General features: G+C 40.1%; 1 protein-coding gene and 1 pseudogene across 1 annotated transcript in view; one reads left to right on the top strand and one right to left on the bottom strand.

Annotated features, from left to right (window-relative positions):
* Positions 1-24029, bottom strand: part of NBEA (neurobeachin) — a 928080-nt gene that overhangs the window by 577327 nt on the left and 326724 nt on the right. The window contains exon 30 of the mRNA XM_006083617.3: positions 4317-4755. Within this exon, the coding sequence (XP_006083679.1) occupies positions 4317-4755 (439 nt within the window). The remainder of the gene's footprint in view (positions 1-4316; positions 4756-24029) is intronic.
* On the top strand, positions 13531-13632 carry LOC111824694 (annotated as a pseudogene).

The raw sequence follows: 24029 nt of genomic DNA, 5'->3' as shown, positions 1-24029 counted from the left end.
TTAATTCTAAAAAATAAATGTAGAATTCCATTAAATCTATAAAACATTTATTTTGTACTCTAAATTGTCATCATTGGCACTGATGTTAAAAATTTTAATGTTAAAAAATTAGAGAAAAATACCTAGCCTAAGATTGTACTTTGGGTTTAATAATATGAAGGCTACCTATATGGTTTTTTTTGTACTATAATACTGACAAAATATATATTTTTTCATCTTAGAAATTTTCTTTCTCAGAGAATGAAACACTTGGAAGCAAGAATAGAAAAGTTCGACGGACAAAATGGAGACCACATTATTGAAACTCAGAAATTCAAATATAAGCAGATCTTCAAAATCCTAGGGGATCATGTTAGATAAATGTTTATTAGCCAGAGAGGCAGCAAAATCTATTTGTGAAATACCAGAGTTAAAACAATTTTCTAAACATGATAATAATTAAAATCTATGGAGAAGCATATTTCCCTTTGACTTTTTTTTTCCTTTTTCTTTTTTTTTTTGTCTTTTGTCCAAACTAAAGGGGAATCTCAAAAATCCCAGGACTGAGCTAAATCACATATATATATACCAAATTCTCAAAAGATTAAAAACATGTGGATCTATAAGATTAAAATTTTAGTATAAAAGATAAGGTAAAATTTAATTGGTGGTTTAGGAGAAAAGTATTACCACAACCTAAAAGTGACAAGGTTACTAATTCATAAAAAATATATCTCAGCTAGTACATTTTATAAAGTATAGACTTACATAGAAATCTATCAAAACAGATAGTATTTGGGGAAACTTTACAACTTGATTTATGAGTTCTATGGTGAGATTATTAAGCACTTCTGTTAAAAAATAAGCATAATAAATATTTCCCTTTACTTCACAGTACGTAATAAGACATTAGAAAAGCTGATATAGTTTTAAAATTGCATATAGTGTTTTCTCACTATACAACAATACTAGAGGATCTCTAGCATTTTCAGTGGTTTATAATTCATAAATATATATTTGTTAGGGCCACTCAGTGTAATAAAAGACATACCTAAATTGGCACAGATGATGATGGGAGGAAATGAAAGAAAAAGAAACAGCTTTTTCATATATGCTGATAAGAATATTTCTATATTTTATAATAAAATCTGGTGAAATATTTAAAACTAAAAGAATAAAGGGTTATTTTAGTTGGGTCTAAATGTTTCTAAAATTTGATAATGCAGTTTACCTAATGAAAATGAACTTCAAAAAATAAAAATAAACTTCAAAACACTGAAATTCATCAATGCTCCATCCACTACTAAGTGATGAGAAACATCCTAGGCACAACCTAAGTTAACACTATTCAAATCACATTCGTTGTTTCAGGAAGCTATTTCCAAATTTATAATCTGGAATAAATGCAAAGAATACATGTTTGCAATAGAACAAATAAGCTATTGGCTAACAATAGTGAAATCCTAAGTGAATTCCATGGGGGCTTTACAATATTATTAGGTATTATTTAGTTATAAGTAAATGAATAATTGAGTTTATAGCTATTTTTAAACTAAAGATAATTTCATAAATACATGATTGGTACAATAAGACCGTGTTAATTCTGTGTTTGAAACTGGTAGTCATTAGGACTTTGCTTTGAAAGCCTATCATCTTGGATCTTATTTTCAAAAATTCAATCTGATGTTAAAAGATATGTCATAACTTGGGTTTCAGACTTTAGTGCTTCAGAAATGTGTTTACATACTTCATCATGTAATTATAGCTATTTAAGATAGATAAGGCAAATGGTAGCTATATTTTGGAAATATAATTGAAAAATGCAGTGTCCAGAAGTATTTGTGAGTATGATATCTCTGAAAAGCTGCTCAAAGCTACAGAGTTTGAAGTTAAATTTTTGATGTTGTCACTCTCAATCTATTGAATGGCTGACAGACAATCAAACCCTTCTGGCTGGCTGGCAGCTCATTTTGCCTGGCAGGTGGCAAACAATTAGACACACCAATTTGTGCCTCCTGATGACATTAAAGCATGAAACTAAGTTGTATGCAGGGCCTAGTGATTTGTGTGAAAGCATTTCAAAAATAATACTCTTTGCCGTGGCAACTCATTTCAGACTGCCACCTCCCATTATAGCTTTGAGCAGTGAAGACGACAGACTTGAGTTACAGGCAGTGCGAGGCCGCTTCTGTTCAATCCTTCATCTCGCCCCCTGAGACCTCAATCCCTCCTTTCATCAATATCACCTCATCATTTACATTTGATAGTACTTGAACTATTGCATATATTAACTACACTGGAGACCCTTTTCCTAAAAAGAATTAAAAATATGCTTTGTGCACCTCAATTTCATTTCTACTTAGAATTATGATTCTGCTCCCATTGCATTTTACATAAAAGCTACCAAGAACAAATCAAAGGGTTCTATTTTTTAAAAGCAATATTCTCAAAATATAATACATTTTGAATAGCTAAGATTATTGGCACTCAGGTGATTGCTTTGTTAAGATTTATTGGGGGAAAAAACCCTGTTCTAACAATAATCCAAACTTACACAAAAAATGTGTTACTTACTCTTTATTTCACTAGATTCTCTTATGCAAATTACCATAATTCTCTGTACTTATTGTTTTGTATTTTAACAAAATTTAAATATGTAACTTAAAATTAAATGGAACACAAACTTTCATTACCTTAAATTGTCATAACATTTATTTATAAAACTATATAATTAAACATAATTACATGCATATTTATATGCACTCATAAACACACATACCCAGACATCCCAGGATCATAAACCAAATAAGTGAGATAGAGGACATCAACATGAAATGGCATAGGAACATCCAAGAAACCACAAGAATGAACCTCCAAATATTAACAAACTATTTTTAAAAGAAATATTGTTCTACATTTATAGACCTCTCTTTCTTTTACTTTTTTTAAAATTTTTGACACTTAACACATTTTATCTTATATGAAAATTATTTGCAAACATTTTTATCTCCTTTTGTACAAAATTATTTGCAAGCATTTTTATCTCCTCTAAGTACCTAAAAGACAAAAGATTAAATTCATCTTTATATACTAACAATGACCAATGCCATTTATATTTTCACAATAGATTTTCAAGAATAATCTGTAGGACACTGGTTAAAATGTGTATGGGCAGTTTAAATTATATTCCTATATAAAAGAAGATAATCCTCACCCTTAAACACCAAAAAATTACTGTCTATAATTTATACAAGGCAGTTTGACAATTTTAGATATTATATTTTGACTATATATTTATTTTGACATTACAGGTTAAGAAACATTTTATTTCCTAACTTGATTCTTTATAAAAAAAGAGTTGCTTGCCAATCACTTCACACACATACTTTTTTTTGTAGGAAAATGTGTTTTGAACATTCAGAAAGTTAAAAAAAAGTATGTAAGCATAATTTGGAATATGTATCAATCCCAGTATCAAAGTTAAGTAACATTGTTAGAATTAATGATTATCCTAAAGTAATTTTCTAATGCTGCACATGTTTTTTAAATAGTAGGATGTATTATATGCACACGTTCTTTGGTTCTAAAATATTTTATTCTTCTGTGGCAAGTATAACGAAACAGAAAACAAAATCCTTGGTTCTCAACTAAAAGTTCCTTGTACAATTAATATCTGAATATAAACAGATAAATGGGGCCATGTTATAAATCATTTAGAACCCTAAAATACCTTTCAGCAATATTTACTTTCAAATGTCTTTCAACAATACTTACTTTCTAATACTTGCTTCAAAATATGGCTTTTACATGGATAATGTAAATTCCATGAGGAAGATGATCACACATTTAAAATTTTTTTCCATATATCTGCATTTAAAACTCAAATTTAAATATTACTTAAGGCAGGCTACTTAATATCCAACAATTATTATAGTTTTCATTAATAATGTAATGGAATTTTAGAGCCAGAGTAGACCTTGACAAAATCTGGTCTTCCCCATTTATATCCATTAACAAATTAAGTCCAAAAAGATAAAATGACTTCCCCAGTGCAGTGTAGTCACTCGATGGTTGATTATGATCAGAATCTGAGTTTCTCTATTTCTAATTCAATGTGATATCCTCCATATCATATTGAAACCCCTTTTTTAGAGATATATTATTAAAATGCCATACTATGAGATTAATCAAGTTGGTCTGTCACTTAGATATTATTTGTAGTAAGAATCTATATTAATAAATTTAATGTTTTCAAGACCCCCTAATATTTTTAAATTAACAGATTCAAATTTTCCTTCCATGTGTACAGCACTGTAAGTAATTAGTTCAGTACCTACCTGTCAAAGGAATGAAACTGCATAGGAAGAATAGCTTGCGCTTCTCTTTTCAATGCTGGGTCTGGGTATGGAATAGGATCAGGGCCACATTCTGCAATTTCAACTGGAGCAGCGACAAGGCTTTTCAATATTTCCTTGACATTGATGCCTTTGGTTTGACTAATGCTAGATATGGATGGTGCAGGCTTCAAAATTTCACTAGGATTCTCAGTTAAGCTTTCTTGTGATTTTTTCACTTCAGAGGACAAAGTGGATAACAGTTCACTCATGGCATCAGGGCCTGCGCTAGGCTCTAATTCTGCCCCATTCAAGATGCTAACCACATGCTCCTCTCCAATTCCTGAATCTGTATGAGGAATGGAACTTTCTAGCTGAATATCTTCACCAGGGGTTGGTGTTTCTTTTTCCTTTATAGTGTCTGGAAATGCAGCAGGTGTTTCTGTAATGAAAGGAAATGCTTTCAATAAACTCAGTAATTGGAAACCCAGTAATAATAATAAAATAGTTTCACATATTAGAGAAAATAAAACCTGTAATAAACAAAAAGTTTGCCATCTGGATGTGCAGGACAACTGGGTTAAAACATATCCATATATACCTGTATTTGTTTAGCAACCATCAACAGAACCCTGTTTCTATTATAAGTCATTTGGCATTTCAAAACAGATGTCTTTAAGAATAGGGAACAGCCCTGACCGGTTTGGCTCAGTGGATAGAGCGTCGGCCTGCGGACTGAGAAGTCCCAGGTTCGATTCCGGTCAAGGGCATGTGCCTTGGTTGGGGGAACATCCCCAGTGGGGAGTGTGCAGCAGGCAGCTGATCGATGTTTCTCTCTCGTCAATGTTTCTAGCTCTCTGTACCTCTCCCTTTCTCTCTGTGAAAAATCAATAAAATATATTTTTTAAAAAAAAGAATAGGGAACAAAGTTCCCATACAATTTTTCATAACAGCTCATAAATAATTATTATATAAAGTTCCTCTTTTATCATTTTATTGTTAGCAAAAAATATTGAAGATATTTTTTATACTTCTCTAATATTGTCCTTAACAATGTCATTTTTATAACTTTTATGGTACTTCAATAATCAATGTCTAATTAAAACATTTAAACTAGTTGAAGATATTTTAAAGTTCCAAGAACAAAATACATAAAATTCTAAGGAGTTAATTGCAAAAATCATGTCAAATGATTAGTTAAAAATAATAGTTTAATCAGAAAATAATGCCCCTCAAGGATTTAGCCTACATGTGCCTTTCTTCAAGAATAATTATTTTAGAGTACTTATTTCTTGTGAATAAATATAAACTTCAATTTATGAAAACTTAATTAGAAAAATATAGGTATGAAATACACATATAACATTACCAATTAAAATAGATAAAAAGAAAAATATCTTTAAACTATTAAATTTGTATTAAATCTCATTATACAAAGGTTAATATAATAAACTTCTCCATATAATAAATAGGGACTTATGTAACACTTTCAACAATAAAGATAAAAAAAAATGAAACATATACACACAAATAGTTATAAAATTGTAAATGATGACCTTAAAAAGTTTATCTAATCTAGAATATGATGGAGATAATAACAGATCTTAATTTTATAAAGTCATGATGAAGAAGAAAATAAGATACTGCATGAAAATTATTTGCAATTCCTCCTTAGATTCTTAGTAAATGTTAGTTAGTTAGAAATAATCCTATCTAATAAAGGAGAAACATGGTAATTAGCCGTACCTCCGCTACCCTTCCCATTGGCTAATCAGTGAGATATGCAAATTAACTGCCAACCAAGATGGCGGCCAGCAGCCATGCACTGAAGTGAACAGGAGGCTTGCTTGCTCCAGTGATGGAGGAAGCCAAGTTCCCCGCCTGCCTTGCCGGCCTCTCAGCTGCAACTCTAAGCAACTATGTTGCAAATATAGAAGCTAGGCAAAACACCAGAAACCTGCTTTAGTCAGCCGGGCTTCAGCCAGCAGGACCGCAACATTGTTTCAAATACAGAAGGTAAACAAAGGCCAGAAACCTGCTTTCAGCAGCCAAGGCCTCAGAGCTGGAGCCAAGCCTCAGAGCTAAAGCTGGCCCAGAATAAAAAGAAAAAGAAAAAAAGGGCAGGTTGGGAGCTTCAGTCACCCGCCAGCCTGAAAACGGCCCTCAGCCCCTCAGCCAGACTGGCCAGGCACCCCAGTGGGGACCCCCACCCTGAAGGGGGTGTGACCAGATGCAAACAGCCATCATCCCCTCATCCAGGCTGGCCAGGCACCCCAGTGGGGACCCCCACCCTGAACTAGGACACCCTTCAGGGCAAACCAGCCGACCCCCATCCATGCACCAGGCCTCTATCCTATATAGTAAAAGGGTAATATGCCTCCCAGCACCGGGATCAGTGGAGCAGCGAGGCCTCCCGGCATGACAGGGGGCAGCGACCAAACCCCCTGATCGCCCTGCAGCTCTGTGTGTGACAGGGTGCGGCGCCCCAAACCCCTGTTCGGCCCTGCTCTGTGTGTGACAGGGTGTGGTGCCCCAACCCCCTGATCGGCCCTGCTCTGTGTGTGACAGGGTGCGGCGCCCCCCCCCCCCCACGGGCCCTGCTCTGTGTGTGACGGGGTAGAGCCATAACCTCCCCATCAGCCCTGTCCTGAGTATGACAGTGGCGGCACCCCAACCCCCTGATCATCCCTGCTCTGTGTGTGACAGGGGGCGGTGCCCCAACTCCCCTATTGGCCCTACTCTGTGAGTGACAAGAGGGAGCTCTTCAACCCCCTGATGGGCCCTGCTCTGTGCGTGACAGGGGGGAGCTCCTCAACCCCCTGATCGGCCCTGCTCTGTGCGTGATAGGGTACGGAGCCCCAACCTCCCTGATGGGCCCTGCTCTGTGCATGACAGGGGGCAGCACCCCAACCCCCTGATCGGCCCTGCTCTGTGCGTGACAGGGGGTGGCGCCGCAACCTCCCTATCAACCCTGCCTTGATTGTGACAGGGGGGCGGTGCCCCAACCCCCCAATCGGCCCTACCCTGAGCGTGACTTGGGGTGGCATCGCAACCTCCCGATCCGCCCTGCTCTGTGCATGACAGGGGGCAGTGCCCCAACTCCCCAATCGGCCCTGCTCTGAGCCCGACCAGGGGCTGCACCTAGGGATTGGGCCTGCCCTCTGCCACCCGGGAGCAGGCCTAACCCAGCAGGTCATTATCTCCCGAGGGGTCCCAGACTGCGAGAGGGCACAGGCCGGGCTGAGGGACCCCCTCCCCCCCCCCCTCCTGAGTGCACAAATTTTTGTGCACCGGGCCTCTAGTGTCTTCATATTATTCAATATTCCTAATATATAATATTTCGTTAAATTCATTAAAATAATCATCTCTCACAGTTCACTGTTATATTATGTTCTTCCTCATATTTATTAAGTAGGTTTTAGTTTTGCATGTTTGTTTGATTTTAAAATTGAAATAAAATATTAATTAGTGTAACATGATACTAATATTTAAAAAGTGGGTGACCAATATGAAAATCAGGGTAGAACTATTCTTTGATGATCCCAAGACTAAGAATTAAAATAACTTCACAAAAGTTTTGAGACGACAAATGATTTCGGTATTACTACTGGCAAAGCACTACAGAAAAAAAAAGTTAAGAGATAAAGATAACTGTTTGGATTTTTTTTATAAAACCTTGTAAAAGAAGATTAAGACAGAATACCATCAGGAATAAACAGGAAGGGAAAGAATTGAGATGTTTATGGAATATCTAGCTTAATGAAAAAGAAGCATAATGCTCTGCCACTAATTGAGGAAGAAAGCAAAGGAGGAGTGTATTTGTTAGAAAAATAATGAATTAGATTTTGAATCAATTAAGTCTTCAGAATCTCTGAGATATATATATATCTGCAGGTCAAGATAAGTATAGACATATATTTTGGGAACATTTAAACTGAGGTGCTAATCAAAACTTTGGAAGTTTCACAATAACCTTAGAGATACAAAATGAGAAGATGTTGAAGGCAGTTTTTCCACTATCAGTGATATTACTCAATTTATTTAGTACATGTGCTCCTACAGATAATACATTTTTGGAGAGAAAGCAAAAAGAACTAAGTAGTAGTATTAATATTTCTGTGACAATAGGACTGAGAATGTAAATGCAGAAACAAAATAAGAACACTAACATCAAGAAAAGATCAGTATCATGGTTATTAGCATGGGCCAACTTTTCCTACAGAGTTTAATTATCAAAAGGTGTATAATCAAGTCTACCACTTAGTCTGAATTTAACCGATTTATAGATTTGGCCTACATTTACCCTAACGTGGTGTCTCAATATCTTTACTTACGGTGTATTTTACATCAAGAGGTACGGGAAAATTGTAAATGTTTCAAGTTTTATTAGTATGAAGTATAAGCATTTTGCCAGCAAAAAAAATATCAAAGGAAATAAAATTTTTAATTTGGTATCTACAGGGGCCATATAAAAATATTTATCTATCAAATATCATTGTTTGCTTTTCTATTCAAGTGACTCTCAATGGAAAATTAAAATCTATAACTCATGCCTGGCCAGTGTTGCACAGTGGATTGAGCATTGTGCCATGCAACAAGAGGTCACCGGTTCAATTCCAGGTCAGGCACACGCCAGGGTTGCTGGCTCGATCCCCAGTAAGGGGCATGCAGGAGGCACCCAATCGATGTTTCACTCTCATGGATGTTTCTTTCTCCCTCTCCTTTCCTCTTTAGCTAAAAATCAATAAAAACACATTTTTAAAAAACTTATTAACTAGATACTTAAAACTCCAAAAAAACACAATGAAAAGTTTATCAAAATTAACATTATAAAACTTTCTCTTTTTTTAACATTATAAAACTTTCAAATGAATCATCAAAATATTTATACAGCCCAGTAGGTGTTGCTCAGTGTTGCTGATTTGATTGCTGGTCTGGGCACATGCCTGGGTTGTGGGTTTGATGCATGCCAATTGATGTTCTCTCTCAGGGATGTTTCTATCTCTCTTTCCTTTTCTTTTCCTCTCTCTCTAAAAAAAAAAACCCCAATAAAAATACATTTAAAAAAATAAAATAAATATTTACATGGTAATAAAAACCTTAGTTTTATTTTTACTGTTTTTTGAAAGAATATTTCAAAAATGAAGCAAGCAGTAAATTTAATATTTCAACAAAAATTCTATTCAAATAAATATGTTTTGTAAAGCATACCCCGTGATCATGTTACATAGAAACAAAAATTAACACCAATGAAAATTTTTATAATAGTAATTCTTTTAAAAAATAAATCATAGTCAAAATATTAATTTCCCATTATGTATGTTAACATCTTTTACAGAACATGCTCTCAGTTGATAGCATAAACGTCATCTTAGATAACTTACATGTTTTATTGTGACACTCTCATCAGTTTATCCTATATAATAAAAGTTTAATATGTTAAGTGTCCCAATGATTGGTCAAACTTTTGGTTGACTGCTCGACCAGTTGCTATGATGTGCACTGACCACCAGGGGGCAGACAATCCAACTAGTAGGTTAGCTGCTGGGGTCTGGTGGATCAGCACTGGATGAGAGGGCCGGACACCCCCTGGAGCACTCCCGCAGCCCCTCTCTGGCTGGCCAACCTCCTGCAGTCCCTCCCCAGCTGGCCAGCTCCCATTGGCCCCAATTGAGACTGGGCAAGACGGCCCCGATTGGCCCCATCACTGGCCAGGCCGAACGGCCCCACCCATGCACAAATTCATGGGCTTCTAGTATAACAATAATGCAGAAACATTACTAGCCTAAGTGATCTTAACCTCCTAGGAAATAGACAGTTGGAAGCCAGATGCCTCTTTTTTTTTTACTGTGTTTCATTGAGTCTAATTGAGTTTATCTAATAAACTCTGGGAAAATTATGGGGTTAAGTCCAGCAAATAACATGATTTCTACACAGAGATCACATTTATAACATTTCTTCCTCCAAAAATCTTGTTTTACAGTGACTTATAACGTGTTTCAGTATATCTTATCTATTAAGTTATTCATATTGGTATTTTCCAAATTCAATAAGGAATAACATGAACAGAAACATTCAGCTCCTTGTTACTAAATATTATGTTAAGATTAACTATTTCATCTTTAAATAGTAATACTAAAAAAACTAAATCACATTAGAGTGATTTAAAATAAAACATTAACATCTGTATATAACAAACATGTATATTTTGTTTATATTAAATCCAAACAATAGCAAGTTACATAAAAATTAACCAGAATTCCAAAGAAAAAACATAAAATTTTAAAAATCATTAGAGTTCATTTTATATAACAAAAGAATGCAATAAGCATTGAGTAATTATTTGCAATTTTATATATATATATATATATATATATATATATATATATATATATATATATCTAGTATATATATATATACTAGAAGCCCAGTGCACGAAATCATGCACAGGTAGGGTCCCTAGGCCTGGCCAGCAATCAGGGCCCATCTGTGGGGCAACTGGCAGGGTGATCGGGGCCTCCTGCTCACACTTGCCTTGGCAAGCCTGGCACCACCTACTTGGAGGCCCCACCCCCCATTGCCAGTCGCCTCCCTCTGTGGGGGCGACCAGCAGTGCGATCGGGGGGTCACTGCTGGCACCCAACTTGGCTGGCCTGGCGCCACCTGTTCGCCAGCCCCACCCAGCGCCACCGCTTGCCTCCCTCTGTGGGGCAACTGGTGGGGCTATCAGGGGGCCCCCGCTGGCACCCGCCTTGGCCAGCCTGGTGCCGCCCGCTCACCGGCCCTGCCCCCTGCTGCTGCCGCCACTCGCCTCCCTCTGCGGGGCGACCAGCGGGGTGATCAGGGGCCCCCACTGGCACCCGCCTTGGCTGGACTGGGGCCTGCGGGCTGGAGGCGGCTCCAGCATTGAGCATCTGCCCCCTGGTGGTCAGTGCACATCATAGTGACCCACATCATAGTGACCGGTCATTCTGCTGGTAGTTCTACCATTCAGTCTATTTGCATAATAGCCTTTTATTATATAGGAGATATATATACACTGAGTGGCCAGATTATTATGACCACCTGACGTTTGTAGGCAAATTAGCTATAATTTTGCGCTGAAGTTGCTAGAGGGCCAGACCATTATAAATAGGGAAGCAGGTTGTTTACCATGACGGTAGAAGTGATTTTTTTTTCTGGAGATATGGGTAAACAACACGACTTAACAGTCTTTGAACATGGGATATATATATTGAGTGGCCAGATTATTATGACCACCTGACGTTTGTAGGCAAATTAGCCGTACACTGCATCGTATGGGATATGGAAGCCGAAAGCCTGTTCAAACACCTTTGCTGTCTGCAGTTACCAAGATAAAACGTCTCCAATTCACACAGGAACACAAGGATTGGACAGTTGAGCATTGGAAAAAAGTCATGTGGTCCGATGAATCACGTTTCCAGTTGCATCATGCAGATGGCAGAGTGGGAATTTTGCAGAAATAGCATGAAAGCATGCACCCCACATGCATGAGTACAACCCTTCAAGCTGGTGGGGGCAGTGTTATGGTTTGGGGCATGTTTTCCTGGGATGATTTGGGCCCTTTAATTCATGTGAAACAACGTCTGAATAGCACAACATACCTAAGTATCGTGGCTGATCAGGTTCATCCTATCATGTTGATGGCCTATCCCAATGGAGATGGCTTCTTCCAACAAGACAATGCACCATGCCACAGTGCTCGTATTGTGCAGGAGTGGTTTCAAGAACATGAGGGAGACTTTACCTTGCTTAGGTGGCACCCACAATCACCAGATCTCAATCTAATTGAGCATTTGTGGGACGAAGTTAAACGAGCCATCCATCAGGCAGCTGGTTCCACAACCATCAAATCTCACAGAACTGGACAGTGCTATTCATCAGCCATGGTGTCAGATTCCTCGCATCACCTTTCAACATCTCGTGGAGTCAATGCCAAGAAGAATCGCCGCAGTATAGAAGGCAAAAGGTGGCCCAACGAAGTATGGATGAGGTGGTCATAATGATCTGGCCACTCATAATAATATATATCCCACATTCAAAGGCTGTTAAATCGTGTTGTTTACCCATATCTCCAGAAAAAAAAATCACTTCTACCATCATGGTAAACAACCTGCTTCCCTATTTATAATGGTCTGGCCCTCTAGCAACTTCAGCGCGAAATTATAGCTAATTTGCCTACAAACGTCAGGTGGTCATAATAATCTGGCCACTCAGTGTGTGTGTGTGTGTGTGTGTGTGTGTGTGTGTGTGTGTGTATGATTCAAATTTTCTGTTTGCTAAGTGTATAAAAAGTACTTCAGGAACTCAACATGATTACCAAAAAAATGTCCAAAATAGACAAATTATAATTTAGAAGAAACCATTAAGAGGCAAAAAGATACTTCCAATTGATGCTTTGACTATGATGTGTAGATCTGTTTGGGAGTTTTGAGTTAAATGGAAAGCATGGAGCTCTTTGGATTGCTAGTAATCACTTTCATCAAATTCAGACCTTTTCAGACAAATATTTCATCAAATATTATTTCTGCCCTTTCTCTTTCTATCTTCTCTTCTCTAACTCCCATATGCATATGTTGCTTCACTTGATGGTATCTCATACGTCTCTGAGGCTCTCTTCACTTCATTTTTTTTTCATTCTGTACCTCAGAGTATGATAATTGCAATGGACCTTTCTTAAAGTATGCTGCCAAGTCAAACATTCTGTGGAGCCCCTCTAGTGAATTTTATATTTTAGTTATTAAATTTTCAACTCCTGAATTTCTACTTGTTTTTTTTCTGTAATATTTATTTATTGATATTCTCTTTGGTTAGACATCATATTCATACTTTTAATTCTTCAGAAAATATTTCCTTTAATTACTTGAGCACATGTGTAATAGCTGGTTTAAAGTAACTGTCTAAAGTCCAACATCAGGGCATCCTCAGGGGCACTTTATATTGACTGTTCTTTTTTTTCACCCTGTGTGTTAGCCTGTTTCTTTGCATATTTCATAATTTTTTGTTGAAAATTAGACATTTAAAACATATGATGTGCCAATCCTGGAAATCAGACCCCCTCCAATGGGGTTCATTGTGTCTCTGTTTATTGACTATCCTGAACTAATTCTGTAAAATCAATATTCTTTGACACCTGCAGCCACTGAAGCCTTCACTCAGTCAAGTCATTAGCTAATAACTGGACAGAGATTGCCTTCAGTATCTTGAACCAGTAAAACTTCTGGGATGTGAAAGAAAAATATCCCTGCGCTTTCTGTCTGTCTTTGTGGCGGCCCAGATTCAATAAGGGACTATATCTGCAAAAAACAAAAACAAAAAAACAAACAAACAAAAAAACAAACAAAAAAACAAACAAACAAAAAACAACAACAAAAAACTTGTACTCACTGCCAGAGATCCTATGTATACATTGGAGCATACTTTCAACACTTACCATGTTTACAACTCTCCCTTGCCCTTTACTTCCTGCATGCACAGGGCCTATAGATTATCCAGAGATATGTGATTGGAGCCTTCTCAGGTCTTTCCTGGACCTCTGAGTAAAGCCTCAGGAATATGAACATATTATTCTCAGATCTTCCTTTTAAGTTTTTGGGTAAGGCTCTTGTTTGCCATGGCTAGTATTGCCACCTCAGGCAGTTGCAATGTTATGAAAAAAAAAGTTTCTGATAATTATTTTGACAAATACCTTAGAAACAGGGCTTTACTCACCAAACAAGCACAGATCAGATAAAATAATAATGGAACTTTACCAGAGGGAGCTGCCAAACAATGCCCCAAAATGGGACTTTCTAAAACCTGCAAACCTAGTTGGCCTCCTTCCAATAGCTAGTAGGCTGCTGGTTTTCACCACTGCCATGGTTGACTGGCTGCTGGTTTTCAAGGTTAATGCAGAGCTGGATGGCAAGAGGGCAAGTTAAGTCTCCACAAAGCTCACTATTCTCATAAAAAAAACCTGCAGTTTTCACTGATTTAACAATCTTTGGATTGTTTCAAACTTCTGATTACTTTCCAGAGAACTGAAAAGGGATTTTGACAATTTTTGCCAATGTTCTCATTGCTTTTACGGAGGAATAGTTTTTTGAGGTTCTTTCTCTACTCTTTCACAAGTCCTGCATCTGAATGATGTTTCAGCTCCACATTTGAGAACAGTTCCAATTTGTACATTTCTGTCAAATAGAAATTATAAAATATTCACATAGCCCTAGCCAGTTTGGCTCAGTAGATAGAGTGTCGGGCTGTGGACTGAAGGGTCCCAGGTTCAATTCTGGTCAAGGGCATGTACCTCAGTTGTGGATCATGTGGGAGGCAACCAATTGATGTGTCTCTCTCACATTGATGTTTCCCTGTCTCTCCACCTCCCCTTTCACTCTCTCTAAAAATAAATAAATAAATAAATAAATAAATAAATAAATAAATAAACAAACAAACAAATAAATAAATAAATAATTTTTAAAATCAATGAAAAAATATCCTCTGGTGAGTATTAAAATAAAATATTCACATAAACATGTTTTGCTCTTCCCTTGCCTTAGCTTATTTGTACTCTTTTTCTCTTCTCAAAGAAAAAAAAATCATACATTTCTCTAATGTAATGGAGGTAGCCAATAACACTAATAATGAAATGCCAACATAGATGTATAAACTTTTCTTGAGTTGCAGAAAAATAGAAACAACCAAATGTGGTATAACATTGTTAATATCAATTAGATAAATCACACATTATATTTTATATTGAGGTGGGAAAAAGTAAGTTTACAGTTGTAATACAAATAAATACAATCCTAATATATAGAAAGCCAGGGGCTGTCATGACCGAAACAACCGGATGGACAACCAAACAGCAGGCTGCGTGGGGCAACCAGGCCAGCAGGGGGGTTAGTGAGGGATGACCAAACAACTCAACAGCAGGCTGTGTGGGGCAACCAAGCCAGCAGGGGGATTAGTGAGGGACGACCAAAGGACTGAACAGCAGGCTGCGAGGGGCGACCAGGCTGGCAGGGGGGGCAGTAAGGGGTGACCAGGCTGGCGAGGGGAGGCAGTTAGGGGCGACCAGTCCGGCTGAGGGGGATAGTTGGGAATGACCAGGCCAGCAGAAGGGGGCAGTAAGGGGAAACCAGGCCAGCAGGGGGGGGCAGTTAGGGGCAATCAGGCCAGAAGGGGGGTCAGTTAGGGGCGATCAGGCCGGCAGGGGGGGCAGTTAGGGGCAATCAGGCTGGCAGGCAGAGGAAGTTAGGGGTGATCAGGCAGGCAGGCAGGTGAGCAGTTAGGAGCCAGTAGTCCCGGATTGTGAGAGGGATGTCCGACTGCCGGTTTATTGGGCCTAAACCAGCAGTCAGACATCCCCAGAGGGGTCCTGGATTGGAGAGGGTGCAGGCTGGGCTGAGAGGACTGCTCCCCATAGACGAATTTCATGCACCGGGTCTCTAGTCTAATCTAAGAAAAGAGAAACATGCAAATTGACCGTACCTTCGCTACACCCCAAGCCATACCCACCAGCGAATCAGAGCGACTATATGCAAATTAACCCAACCAAGATGGCAGCCAGGAGCCACGGAGCTAGAGCAAGCAGGAGGCTTGGTTGCCCCAGCGATGGAGGAAGCCAAGCTTCCCGCCTGCCCTGGCCGGCTCTGGCCTCCACTGAAGGCAACAAAGTTTCAATTATAGAAGATAAATAAACCACAGATACCTGCTTCCAGCCAGCCTCCACTGGGAGCTTGGGTGGCTGGGGGCTGTGGCCAGCCTGCAAACAGCCATCAGCCCCTCACCCAGGATGGCCAGGCACCCCAGGGGAGACCACCACCCTGAAGGAGCTGTGGCCAGCCTGCAAACAGCCATCAGCCCCTCACTCAGACTGGCCAGGCACCCCAGCAGGACCCCCACCCTGAAGGGGCTGTGGCCAGCCTGAAAACAGCCCTCAAAGGAAACTTGGTCTTTGGCTCCTTAGTTCAGTCTATCCTGGCTAAAGAAGAGCAGCTGGGTACATTTTAGGGGAGAATTAAGACTCTAAAACAGTGTGTTCTTTTCCATAGAAATTGCTACCCAGTTGTCTTAGGCCAAAATTCCGGGTGTTTGTGTGGCCTGGCTCTGCCACTGGGGCCCGTGTTTTCCAATTGGTCTGTATTTGTTGTAAGGGCCCAAAGAGAAGAAGGGGAACAGTTTTTTGATGCAATGTATTTGACCAACAGACAAAGGCGAGTGCTGGGCTGTGTCTAATGTACACACAGAGACACCAGCTCTGAGTCCGCCTGGCCAAAGGGAGCTCAGGGCCTGTTTGCAGAGCCTTCTGGTGGTTTCTGTTTTCTTGCTGAGTCCGTCCTCCCTGGGAAGCCTGGGGCCCATGTTCAGCTCCAACTCAGTGGGTCTTCTCCAGGCCCCTCCCCCTGGCTGGCCCCACCCCCGACTGACCCACCCCCCGAAACCTGATCGGGGTGAGCCGGCCTGACCCAACCCATGCACGAATTCATGCACCAGGACTCTAGTAAATAATAAATAACAATATAGGACTAAACTGACTTGCATGCTCAGAACTATAAATCTGCTTTTACCCACCCCCATATATGATTAAGAACTTAGGCTTTGAAATTAAGATTGTTTTACTTCCAATCAAGAGTTATTCATGATTTGTGATGCAGGATGAGCCATTTAACTTTTCTCAGCCTCATTCTTTTTCCTGTAAAATGAGCATAACAGTACATACATAGTTGTGATTATTAAAGAACATAAGTAATGAATAGTATCTACCATAAAGTAATATTTAACTTATAAGTTTTTGTACTTGTTGCTGTCATTATGGATTTTACTGTTATCACTACCATCATTACCAAATCATCTATACTAATAAAAATATGCTAATTAGACTGGACATCTTTCGGACAACCTTCTGGACGTTCTTACAGACAAAACCACAGTGGTGGGGCTGAGGCAGAGGCAGTTAGGGGTGATCAGGCCAGCGGGGGAGAGCAGTTAGGGTGATCATACCTGCAGGGGAGAGCAGTTAGGAGGATCAGGCCAGCAGGGGAGAGCAGTTAGCAGTGGTTCTCAACCTTCTGTCCCTTTAAATACAGTTCCTCATGTTGTTACCCAACCATAAAATTATTTTTGTTGCTACTTCATAACTGTAATGTTGCTACTGTTATGAATTGTAATGTAAATATCTGATATGCAGGATGGTCTTAGATGACCCCTGTGAAAGGGTCGTTCGACTGCCAAAGGGGTCGCGACCCACAGGTTGAGAACCGCTGAGTTAGAGGGATCAGGCCAGCAGGGGAGAGCAGTTAGGGGGATCAGGCAGGCAGGCAGAGGTGATTAGGGCCAGTCAGGCAGGCAGACAGAGGCGGTTAGAGGTGATTAGGCTGGCAGGCAGAGTGGTTAGGGGCTATCAGGCAGGCAGGCAGGTGAGCAGTTAGGAGCCAATGGTCCCAGATTACAAGACAATGTCCGACTGCCAGTTGGACATCCCCCTATGGGTCCCGGATTGGAGAAGGTGCAGGCTGGACTGAGGGACCACCCCCTCCCCATGCATGAATTTCATGCACCGGGCCACTAGTCCTTATAATAAAAGGGTAATATGCAAATTGACCAAACGGGGGAATGACTGGTTGCTTTGATGTGCACTGACCATCAGGGGGCAGATGCTCAACACAGGAGCTGCCCTTAGCCCACAGGCCCAATCAGGTGATCAGGCCTGCTGGCCAACCTCTTGGTCCTTTCTCCTGGCCAGCAGGCTCTGATCGCCCGATGGGGAATGGGGAACCGGAGGTGGGTGGTGGCAGACATGGGTGGCGCCAGGCCAAGGTCCCCGCCCAGCCGGTCGCCCCACACACAGAGGATGACCAGTGGCAGTGGGGCGCGCGGCTGGCAAGCAGGCTGAATGGCCAACCTCTCAGTCCTTCCCCCTGGCTGGCTGGCATTCTTTCCTGCAGCCTAGACACAGGCCTGCCCATAGCTGCAGATAGTTGCTCCTCACTCCTCCCTACCTGCTCCCTAAGGGGGAGGGAGAAGCCATCAGCAAGGTAGCAGGCGTTAGTTAGGTGGGTTATTGAGAAACCTGTCTCCTGATTCTGCTGAATTCTAACCCTGTTCAGGAGTCCGTGTTCTGTGCTTAAAGCACCTGATCATATCCTCCTCAGTGGTGATACGACCTGAAATCTAATGGGACCTTTTTGTGGGATGGGTTTTCATGAAAAACCCTGAAAGTAGAATCCTCCAGTGAACTGACACAGTGAAGGTTCAGGTGTGACAAGAATGACCCTGATAGCGCCACTGGCCCCCTGGAACTCTCTTGGACATTGGGCCCATATCCCATCTCTTACCTGAAAGAAATTTCACACAAAAGCACCTCCCGTGAAATGGCCTCCAACAGGGGGATCACAGTCTCCTACATGGTCTCGAAGTATATCCTGCGCCGGGCCCACCTCAGGTGCAAGATGGCAAATGGGTGGGTTGCGACGGGGGGCAGCGCCGGCTGCCAGCAGCCGGGGAAGATGACTCTGATCATAGGCCAGGCCTAGGGACTTTACCAGTGCAGGAATTTTGTGCACGGGGGCTCTTATAAGAAAATACAGAGCCCAACCACTCTATTAGTTATTCTCTCTACTCATCATTAATTTCTGTCTCTTTTCTCTAGGTTGGCCCCTTTATCTGTAGACCACTTTATCATATCCTAAAAAATGTGACCTCTCAATCCCACCTCCCTTATAATTATAGCCCTTAAGCTACTTTGGGTATTTCTCCTCCTTTCTGAAGAGAATATGGCATAATATAAATATCATCCTATAAAATAAAAGCCTAATATGCTAAGTGTCCAGGCGTCCAGTTGGCCATTCAACCAATCAAAGCGTAATATGCTAATTATATACTAAGGCTGCTCAAACACTCCTTTTCTATGCCCCTGATTCTATTATATTCACCAGTTTATTCTGTTCATCAGATTTTTTATTCACTTGATTTTTAGATTCATTTGTTGATAGATATGTACTTGTTCATAATTTTTATCTTTACCTTTTTCTTCTTCTTCCTCTTCTTAAAGAATACCTTTCAGCATTTCATACAATACTGGCTTGGTGGTGATGAACTCCTTTAGCTTTTTCTTATCTGTGAAGCTCTTTATCTGACCTTCAATTCTGAATGATAGCTTTGCTGGATAAAGTAATCTTGGTTGTAGGTTCTTGGTATTCATCACTTTGAATATTTCTTGCCACTCCCTTCTGGCCTGCATAGTTTCTGTTGAGAAATCAGCTGAAAATCGTATGGGTACTCCCTTGTAGGTAACTAACTGTTTTTCTCTTGCTGCTTTTAAGATTCTCTCTTTGTCTTTTGCTCTTGGCATTTTAATTATGATGTGTCTTGGTGTGGTCCTCTTTGGATTCCTTTTGTTTAGGGTTCTCTGCGCTTCCTGGACTTGTAAGTCTATTTCTTTCACCAGGTAGGGGAAGTTTTCTGTCATTATTTCTTCAAATAGGTTTTCAATATCTTGCTCTCTCTCTTCTTCTTGCACCCCTATAATTTGGATGTTGGTGCGCTTGAAGTTGTCCCAGAGGCTCCTTACATTATCTTCATATTTTTGGATTCTTTTTGTTTTTCTGGTTGGGTGTTTTTTGCTTCTTCATATTTCAAATCTTTGACTTGATTCTTGGGATCCTCTAGGCTGCTGTTAAATCTCTGTATAATATTCTTTACTTCAGTCAGTGTATGCTTAATTTCTAGTTGGTCCTTTTTCATATCTTCGAGGGTCTCACTAGACTTATTGAGGGTCTTACTAGATTTATCGAGCGTCTCACTAAACTTATTGGCGGTTTCTAGAAAATTCTTGAAAAACCTTAGAAGTGTGGTTTTGAACTCTATATCCAATAGTATGCTTTCCTCCATTTCTGTCATTTGTGACCTGTTTTTTTGTCTCCGCATTTTGGCTGCTTCCCTGTGTTGATAGAGTAGCTTTCTGTGCTAGGTGTCCTATAGGGCCCAGGGGCTCAGCCTCCCCGATTACCTGAGGTGGACATTCTTGGTGCACCCCTTTGTGGGCTTTGTGCACAGTCTTGTTGTAGTTAAGCCTTGATTGCTGTTGGTATCAGTGGGAGGAATTGACCTCCAGGCCAATTGGCTGTGAGATTCAGCTGTGCCTACGGTGGGAGAACTTCTGTACTGGAGACACCCTTATGGCGCAAGACTTGCTTCAGTGGGGCTTTGGTGCTCACTGAGTCTGCCACCTGAATGTGTCCCTTATGGATCTGAGGAGTTGTAATCTGGATGGTCACACTCTGACCACTGGGTACACTGGCTCTTGGATCTCTAAGGAGGTGCTAATTTAGCCTCTGCCTGAGGCTACCCAGCAGGAGCTACGGAGAGATCTGCAGATTCCTCTTCTTTGTTTGGGGTTTCGAGGTGCCCAGATGAGGCCCAGCTGTGAAGCAATGCATGCTGCTGTGGGGCCTTGGGCCTTCTTTTGGATGTTCTGGGTCTCTCTGACCCAGCTTCAGTTTGTTAGGTAATTTTAGATTGCAAAGGGCCAGGCCATTCATATGCAAAAGCCTCTGCTCACAGCTTGGGTGGGGCAGGGTCTCAGGGAATCAACAGGGCGGAGCAAGCAGCTATGGCTGATCCTCAGCCCTGCCCTAAGAGGCCCTGATCCTCAGTGTCCCGGTAATCACCGCAAGCACCTCTGAGAGAAAGCCGCCTTCGAGTTCCGCCCAATGCCAGACAGTCCAGTTTCTCCCCAAATGAGTCTGGGTCCCCAGAGACTCACCCGGAACTGGAGTTCAGAGCAGTTGGGAGCTTGTGACTCCCTCCCAATTGAAAAAGACAACCAAGTCCTCAGTTGCCAGCCCTTTCCGCGTGTGCCTCCGTACCTCTGCACTTCACTTCCGCACCTCCTCTGAGTCTCAGTGTGCTTTTCTCTTTCCTTCTAGTTGTAGAATTTCCACTCAGCCAGCCTTCCTGTGGTTCTGGATGATGTCCATTTTGTCTTTTAGTTGTATTTTTGAAGTGGTTGTGCAAGGTAGCAATTTCAGGTGTTTACCTATGCAGCCATCTTGGTTTCTCCTCTATTTTCACTTTTTAAAAAATCATTTTTCTTTTTGCTGCTCTATTGGGTGAGTTCCACTGATCCTTTTCTATGCTTCATATAGTGTGCTATTTAACCTCTGTATTATATTTTTCAGTTCAATTATTGCATTCTTCAGCTCTGTCACTTCTACTTGCTACTTTCTTATATTTTCACTAGAGGCCAAGTGCACAGGATCCATGCCCTGGTGGGGGCATGGCCTGTGGGGATCGGCCGGCTGTGGGAGCACCACTCATCCCGGTCAGCCGAGTGGCTGTGGACCCACTCTCTGAGCAGCTGCTCCCTGGTCCGGCATCTTCTGTTGACCCGGAGCACTCACCTCTCCAGGGGACCCGGTCAGGGCCGGGCCCAGGGACAAGAGCACTGAGAGGCAGTGGAGTAGGCCTCAGTCCTGTGGTGGCCACGAACCTACCTCCCAGCCTCCGGGGTCAGCTCTGTGAGCCCGGAGGTGGTGCTGTGTGGCCTGCGGGCATCCAGAGGAGGGGCAGGGAGTGAGGAGAAAGAGCCTGGGGCTAAGAGGTGACAATTGAAGCCCAGGTTCCTGCTGGTTGGCCTGGGGTTTGCAGCAGGAGCAGCCACTCATTCTGGTCAGCCGAGCAGTGCTCCCACTGTGGTAGCGCACTGACTACCAGGGGGCAGCTCCTGCATTGAGTGTCTGCCCCCTGGTGGTCAGTGCAGGTCATATCGACTGGTCATTCTGGTTGTTCTGCTGTTAGGTTGCTGGACTTTTATTATATAGGATTTTCTTTGTTGAAGTTCCCACTGTGTTCATCCACTCATCTCCCCAGTTCAGTGAGCACCTTTATGACCACTACTTTGAACTCAGGTAAATTACTTATCTCCATTTTATTAAGGCTGTTTTATCTTGTTCTTTCATTTGGAACATATTCCTTCCTTTCCTCATTTTGCTTGACTCTCTGTCTTGGTTTCTACACAATAGGTAAAACAACAATCTCTCCCAGTGTTGAAGAAATAGCCTCATGTAGGAGATACACCTTGTCCTTCAACCCTGCCCCAGCACTTTGTCATCTCTCAAACCTTTGTGATTGCAAAAGCAGCAAAGTCAATGTTAGACTTTTGACCTATAGAACTGTAAGATACTGAATTTGTGTTGTTTCAGCCAGTAAGTCTGTGGTAATTTGATATGGAAGCAATAGAACACTAATACTCCCCCTTCTGGTTAGTTTAAAAACCAGATCTTTAATACAGATTACAGGCCCTATATAATTTGGTCCCTGCCTACCTATCTAAACTCAGGGGATGCTTCTCCTTCCTTTGATTCTTATTTGCAGCCATATATTCCCCAAATATGCCAAGGAATTTCTCAAAATTTGCATTTACCTTTTCAGAAATGTACTTCTACTGTCCCCATTCTTTTCCCAAATTAACTGAATTCATCCTAATGTTCCCAGCTAAATGTCACTTTTATGTCTTTCCCAACCCCAAATTAAATTAGGTTTCCTCTTTTGTACTTTCTCATAATGGTCTGTAATTTTATTTCTTAGAAGGCACATATATTGCAATTATATATTTAAGTGTTTGCTTTCTAAAAGTGTATCTCCCTTGCTAGAATGTTAGCTTCATAAGGATAGGAACTTCTTGCACACCATTATATATCCTAAGTATCTAGGATGTAACAGTAAATCTTTCATTTATTCAGCAAATATATAATGAAGTAATTGTAAAGTCAATTGAAAGAAAGGCAAAATTAGAAGATGAAAGGAAAGAAGGGGGGGAGGGGAGGGAAAGACTTTTCTTGGTATCTTTAGTAATACTAAGAATAGACATTTAGAAGTTAGATTTTTAAAACTATGTGCCATGAGTAACTGAAGATAATTTTTAACAGTAAATAACTGAAATGTATAATATGTTCAAGATCACTATCCAATAAAAATTCTTTATTATATTGATACTATTAAAGATTACTTATAAAATAAATTTTAATGCACTCACATAATAGATTATAATGGACCCTTAAATATAATACTAAAAGCAAGAGAAAATAACAAACTTGCAATATTGAAACCCTTAGTGTTAGTTTATAAGAATATAAAAATGTGCTTCATAAATATTAACTTCATTTTTAAATATGCAACAAATAAAAACTGAGCAGTAAAAATATTTGTATATAGATTATTGGCCTATTGTTTTTTCAATAAGATACAATTCTGAAAGTAAAATTACTAGATCAAGGTTTATGGATATTTTCATGCTATGCAAAGTATAAGTATTTATATTCTCATTTTTCTAAATTTTACCCAATTTGCCAATTATAGTACAGTTTTCTTTCAATACAAACGTATTTGATTACTTGTAGCATTAAATAAATTTTTCATATTTGTACTGTACATTACCTTGCTTTTGCTAGCTGTTTGGTATTTTCTACATTTTTCCCTTAATGTTATACATTATTTTAATTGATATATAAGAGCTTTTTATTCATTAAAGCTATTCACTTTTATTATATTAATGTAAATTTTTTCCTGTTTGCATTTGTCCTTTAATTTTAATATATTCAGACATATAAAATGTCTTTTATTTAGCCATATATTTTACTTTAGAACTTCAGTTTTTGATGTTATGCTTTAAACATAATTTTTTATATAAATTTTAATTTTCTTAAATTATGTGCA

This window comes from Myotis lucifugus, unplaced genomic scaffold (assembly GCF_000147115.1).
Source record: "Myotis lucifugus unplaced genomic scaffold, Myoluc2.0 scaffold_7, whole genome shotgun sequence".
In the NCBI taxonomy this organism is placed as follows: domain Eukaryota; kingdom Metazoa; phylum Chordata; class Mammalia; order Chiroptera; family Vespertilionidae; genus Myotis; species Myotis lucifugus.
Note: the sequence above shows the minus strand (reverse complement) of the source record. Positions and strands in the feature narration are given on the sequence as shown.